At 47.7% G+C, this 6,281-nt stretch overlaps 1 protein-coding gene across 1 annotated transcript in view; it reads right to left on the minus strand.

The window, feature by feature from the left end:
• Positions 1 to 4,662, minus strand: part of LOC122565534 (lipoprotein lipase-like) — a 24,103-nt gene extending 19,441 nt beyond the window's left edge. Inside the window, exons 1-2 of the mRNA XM_043721591.1 lie at positions 4,650 to 4,662; positions 2,394 to 2,581 (exon numbers count right to left, since the gene is read on the minus strand). Coding sequence (XP_043577526.1) covers positions 2,394 to 2,581; positions 4,650 to 4,662 — 201 coding nt within the window. The remainder of the gene's footprint in view (positions 1 to 2,393; positions 2,582 to 4,649) is intronic.
• Between the last annotated feature and the right edge of the window lie 1,619 nt (positions 4,663 to 6,281).

Here is a 6,281-nt window from a genome sequence, read left to right on the forward strand (position 1 = left end):
GTAAATGTAGGGGTATGGGTGGGTTTCGCTTCGGCGGGTCGGTGTGGACTTGTTGGGCCGAAGGGCCTGTTTCCACACTGTAATCTAATCTAATCTAATCTAATCTAATCTATCAGGTCACTCCTGAACCTCCTACATTCAAGTGAGGGAAGTCCCAGTTTATTTTCATAACTCAAGCCCTCCGTTCCCAGCAACATCCTGATAAATCTTTTCTTAATCCTCTCCAATTGAATAATAGCCCTCATATAGCAGGGTGACCAGCATTGTACACAGAACTCCAGATGAGGCCTCACCCTATACAACCGCAACATGATTTTCCAACTCCAGTACTCAAACGGTCTGAGCAATGAAGGCAAATGTGCCCCAATCTCTGACACAAATTTCAAAGAATTATGTATCGGAACCCCTAGGCCTTGCTGTTCGACAACACTACCCAGGGTGCTATTATACAACTGCTGCCCCAGTCTGTTTTACCAAAATGCAACACCTCGCATTTATCCAAATTAGACTTTATCTACCACTCCTCAGCCCGTTGACCCGACTGACCAAGATCTCTTTGTAGTCTCAGATAACCTCCTGCACTGTCCAAGACATCACTAATTTTCGCGTCCATTCTTATCTAAATCATTTACATCAAAGTGGACCCAGCACCGTATTGCTGGTTACAGGCCTCCAGTCCGAAAAACAACTCTCCATCACCACCCTCTGTCTCTTACCAACAAACTCATTTGTATCCAATTGGCAAGCTCTCCCTGAATCCCATGTGCTGTAACTTTGCTAGCCTTCATGTCGAACTCTCTCTGTTGGTGAGTGCAGGAGGTTAGAGAAACGAGTTAAATAATTGTTGTCCATTCTGGTCCTTGCGAGGGCATACCACGTCCAGAACCTTTTTAATAGAATAGAATCGCTACAGTATGGAGACAGGCCCTTCGGCCCAACGGAAAGATGTTGTGAAACTTGAAAGGGCTCAGGAAAGATTTACAAGGATGTTGCCAGGGTCGGAGGGTTTGAGCTACAGGGAGAGGCTGAACAGGCTGGGGTGGTACGTGAATGGAATGAGCTGCCAGAGGAAGTGGTGGAGGCTGGTACAATTGCAACATTTAAGAGGCATTTGGATGGGTATATGAATAGGAAGGGTTTGGAGGGATATGGGCCGGGTGCTGGCAGGTGGGACTAGATTGGGTTGGGATATCTGGTCGGCATGGACAGGTTGGACCGAAGGGTCTGGTTCCATGCTGTCTCTATGACTCTAAGTCCACCATTCCCACTACCCTATATTTACCCCTGACTAATGCACCTAACCTACACATCCCTGAACACTATGGACAATCCACCTGACCTGCACAACTTTGGACAGTGGGAGGAAACCAGAGCACTCACAGTAAACCCACACAGACACGGGGAGAACGTGCAAACTCCACACAGATAGTTGCCTGAGGCAGGAATCGAACCCGGGTCCCTGGTGCTGTGAGGCGGCAGCGCTAACCACTGAGCCCTGGATATCCTTTTCTCTATAAGCAACGTCATGGCTACAATTTAATACTTTGGAGAATGTTCCAGAATGTTTAGAAAAGGAGCAATTTTACATTTAGTGGAAACACAAAGATGACACAGGGAGCTACCTCACTGAGAACTGACACAAGCTAATCTACAGACCCACACCAGGTTTGGCTGGATCTCCACCCCACTTTGTTCCAAAACCCTCTACTGTCCCAAAAAGATCTGTCACTCTTGTTTTGAAATGTTACAATTTGGTCTCAAATGTTTTGTGGGAAGGAGTTACAGATTTCTTTGTGTGGAACAGCTCTTCCTGATTTCGTACATGGAGGGCTCAGTAATCCCTTCATTTTAAATTCCTCATCCTCCGTATCCCTCCATGCCAGATCACCCTTCTCCCTATCTCTGGAATCCCCTCTGACCCTCAAAAGCCCTGGTCACCTCTGCATTTCACCAATCTGTTCCACCAATGGGAACTGTTCCCTTCAACTGCCCAGGCCCCTTTGCTCAGGAATTCCCGCCGGAAACCCTTCACTCCCCTTCGACAATCTCCTCAAAACCAACCTCTGGCCAAGATTTTGGCGTCTCCTGTCCTAGTAGCTCAGTGGCTGGGTCAGTTTTGTATTTTATTGCGATTGTTAATTTTAAAAAAGGCACTAAGTAAATGCAGTACATTGTTATCAACTGCCCTATTTCATTCAGATCATATTATTTCTCTCTCACTCTCTTATCCTTTAAATATTTATCGACAAAAGTCTGATTATCCCTCTGGTCTTGCAAGAGAGAACAAGTCTATTCTGTGTAACCTATCCCCACAGTGCAGCTGAGTTTAGAACACTTCTAGATCATGTGCTAGTTGGTGTGATGCTGAGGATAAATCAATGTAAATCACTCACACTCCAGCCGTGGACAATTAAGATAGTCTTGCTGGTGCTGTTGAAGTTGCACTTGCTCAGAGAGCTCTCCTGTCCTGGGATGATATAACACGAGTCCTCGTTTGGTTTCCACGCACGCCGCAGAGAGAACTTGGTTTTAATGGAGTTCAGATCTTCAATATGGTTACTGTGGTGTTCGATACTGCTCTCTGGGGAAACAGACACAGGAGACAATTACTGCTAAGACACAGAGAGGGAGCAGAGAGACCCAACCTACTCACCAGAACAACACACCGAGCAAAAGATTCAACATCAGAGAGATGGCCCTCCGAGACCCTCAACAAAACAATGGTTTCTTCAACAATGTCAGAAAGAGCATCTGTTACATCCTCAAGTATTTCCATATCGGAAAAATCCTGTTCGCCTGTTTTAAACTGTCCCTTTTGGAATCGACCTCACAATCCCTCTCTGTCCTGCCCAATCATCGCATGGAGTTTAATCAGAAACAAATTTTAGAGAATTTTAGGCAGAGAGTGAGGATAAGGGGGTCTCTTTCAGGATGGCAGACAGTGACTAGTGGAGTTCCACAGAAGTCAACATTGGGAGCACAATTATTCATGTTACACATTAACGATCTGGATGAAGGAACCCGAGAGCATTGCTGCTATGTTTGCAGATGACACAAAGATAGGAGAACAGCCAGGTAGTGTTGAGAAAGCAGGGAGGCTGCAGGAGAACTCGGACAGGCGAGGAGAGTGGGCAAAGAAGGGACAGATGGAATATAATTTGGGGAAAATGGGAGGTTATGCATTTTGGCAGGAAGAAGGGAGGCTTGGACTACTTTCTAAATGGGTAAAGGCTTTGGAAATCTGAAGTGCCAAGGGACTTGGGAGATGAAGTTCAGGATTTTCTTCAGTTTCCCAGGTAGGTCCAGTTGTAGTTAGGGAGGCAAATACATTGTCAGCAACTGGATGTTGCCAGGGTTGGAGGATCTGAGCTACAGGGAGAGGCTGAACAGGCTGGGGCTGTTTTCCCTGGAGCGTGGGAGGCTGAGGGTGACGTTATAGACATTTACAAAAGTATGTGGTGCATGGATAGGATAAATAGACAAAGTTTTTTTCCCTGGGATCAGGGAGTCCAGAGCTAGAGGGCATAGGTTGAGGGTGAGAGGGGAAAGATATAAAAGAGACCTAAGGGGCAACGTTTTCACCCAGAGGGTGGTACGTGTATGGAATGAGGTGCCAGAGGATGTCGTGGAGGTGGGTACAATTGCAACATTTAAGAGACATTTGGATGGGTATATGAATAAGAAGGGTTTAGCGGGTTTTGGGCCAAGTGCTGGCAGGTGGGACTAGATCAGTTCAGGACATCTGGCCGACATGGATGAGTTGGACCATAGAGTCTGTTTCCTATGACTCTATGGGTATGTGAATAGGAAGGGTTTGGAGGGATATGGGTGCTGGCAGGTGGGACTAGATCAGTTCAGGACATCTGGCCGACATGGATGAGTTGGACCATAGAGTCTGTTTCCTATGACTCTATGGGTATATGAATAGGAAGGGTTTGGAGTATATGGGCCGGGTGCTGGCAGGTGGGACTAGATTGGGTTGGGATAGCTGGTCGGCATGGACGGGTTGGACCGAAGGGTCTGTTTCCATGCTGTACATCTCTATGTCTCTATTTATTTCAAGTGAGCTGGAATACAAGAGCAGAGATTCACTGCTGAGGCTGTATAAGGCTCTGGCCAGACCACATTTGGAATATTGTGAGCAGTTTTGGGCCATTTATCTAAAGGAAGGACATGCTGGCCTTGGAGGGGGTCCACAGGAGGGTAACAAGAATAATCCCTGGGGTGAAGGGCTAGTCATATGCGGAGTGGGGATTGAGGACTCTGGGTCTGAACTCAATGGAGTTTAGAGGGATGAGGGGGGAGTTTGATCGAAACTTACAGAATACTGAGAGGCCTGGACAGACTGTATTGGACAGAGACCGATGATTCTTGATTGGCAAGGGAATCATGGGGTTCAGGGAGAAGGAAAGAGAAAGGGTTTGGGAAATATGATCAAATGGTGGTGCGATGGGCCAAATGGCCTAATTCTGCTCCTACATTTAGTGGTCTCATAATAATGGACAAGCTCAAAGTCCGTGGATGCACATGGACACTGCAATCGTCAGCAAACATCCCCACTTCCAATCTCGTGACAGAGTAGAGGTCATTGCTGAAGATGGTTGGGGTCTAGGACATTATTCTGAGGAACTCCGACTGAAATGACTGACCTCCAGCAGCCATGACCATTACCCTCCGTACTGGGTATAACTCCAACCAGCGGAGCGTTTGCCCCATGATACCCATTGATTCCAGTTTGATTGGGGCTCCTTTAAGCCACGCTCTGCCAACTCTGTGCTGGTGTAGGAGATGCCCACTCTCACTTGCCTTCGAGCTTAGCTCTGTTATCCAGGTTTTAGACCAGGGCTACAATGAAATCAGGTGCCAAGTGGCTCTGGTAGAGGTGAGAGTGAGCCCTGGCAAAGTTACCGGTGCATTAACCGTCAATGATACCTTACTGATGATTACCAGTGGGCCAAATGAACTGACCCTGGCTGATGCATTTGTTTTGTTTTCCACGGAGAGGAATACTTGAGGAATTGTCAGGCAGACACAGCTGCTGTAGCGAGGCTGGTGTTACTGTCGCTGCTAGTTCAGGAGTGCGACATTCAAAGCCATAGCACCTAAGATTTTCAACACAATGGACACCATTTGGCAATAAAAATGTGGTGTCCGAGGCGTGCACTCACACTCCTAGGACAGCCCAAGATGGATTGCACAGTGATCGAGGGCACCAACATAGCAGTGGAGAGCAGGTGCTGGAATTTCACCGAGCAAAATGATTGGTGTCAAATTGATGCCAATGCAGCCACTTTGAACCTGACCACTCCAGCTGCTACGGTCTCTCAAACAGCCAGCATTCTGTTTGCACAACGTTCAGCAGCATTTGCAATTCTCCAGGTACTGAAGCAGACCATGTCCAAAAGCAGCAAATTCTGGGTAATATCCGGCTGGCAAGTGGCTAGTAACATTTGCACCAATCCTGTGCCAGGCTGTGACCAGCGCCAATCAAAGCAATGCCCCTTGACGTTCAATGGTGTTACCATCACTGAATCCCCCCCTGTCATTATCCTGGGGCTTACCATAGATTAGAAACGCAATCGGACTAGTCAAATAAATGATGGCTACAAGAGTAGGTCAGATGTTAGGGATACTGTGGTGAGTAACTCACTTCCTGACTCCCCGAAGCCTGTCCACCATCTCCAAGGCTCCAGTCAGGAGTGTGAGGGAATACTCCCCACTTGCCCCTGGATGGGGGCAGCCCCAACAATACTCAAGAAGCTCGACACCACCCAGGACAAAGCAGCCCCTTTAACTGGCACCACACCCACAACCATTCACTCCCTGCACCACCCACACTCAGTCCTACATACAAGATGCACTGCGGAAATTCACCAATGATCCTTAGACAACACCTTCCAAACCCACGACCACTTCCACCTAGAAGGACAAGGGCAGCAGACACATGGGAACACCACCAGCTTGAAAGTTCCCCTCCAAGCCACTCACCATCCTGACTTGGAAATATATTGCCGTTCCCTCATTGTCACTGGGTCAAAAATCAAGTTCTCTAAAGTCACTGTGGGTCAGCCTGCAGCGGTTCAAGCAGGCAGCTCACCACCACCATCGCGAAATGCTGGTGGGAACTTTGTTCTGGGAGATGAAGACTTCTGGGTCTTATTATGAAACATGTAACTTATTTAAGTGGGAGAAAGTGAGGACTGCAGATGCAGGAGATCAAAGTCGAGAGTGTGGTGCTGGAAAAGCACAGCAAGGTCAGGCAGCATCCGAGGAGCAGGAAA

The sequence above is a fragment of the Chiloscyllium plagiosum genome, chromosome 31, assembly GCF_004010195.1.
Source record: "Chiloscyllium plagiosum isolate BGI_BamShark_2017 chromosome 31, ASM401019v2, whole genome shotgun sequence".
Lineage (NCBI taxonomy): Eukaryota > Metazoa > Chordata > Chondrichthyes > Orectolobiformes > Hemiscylliidae > Chiloscyllium > Chiloscyllium plagiosum.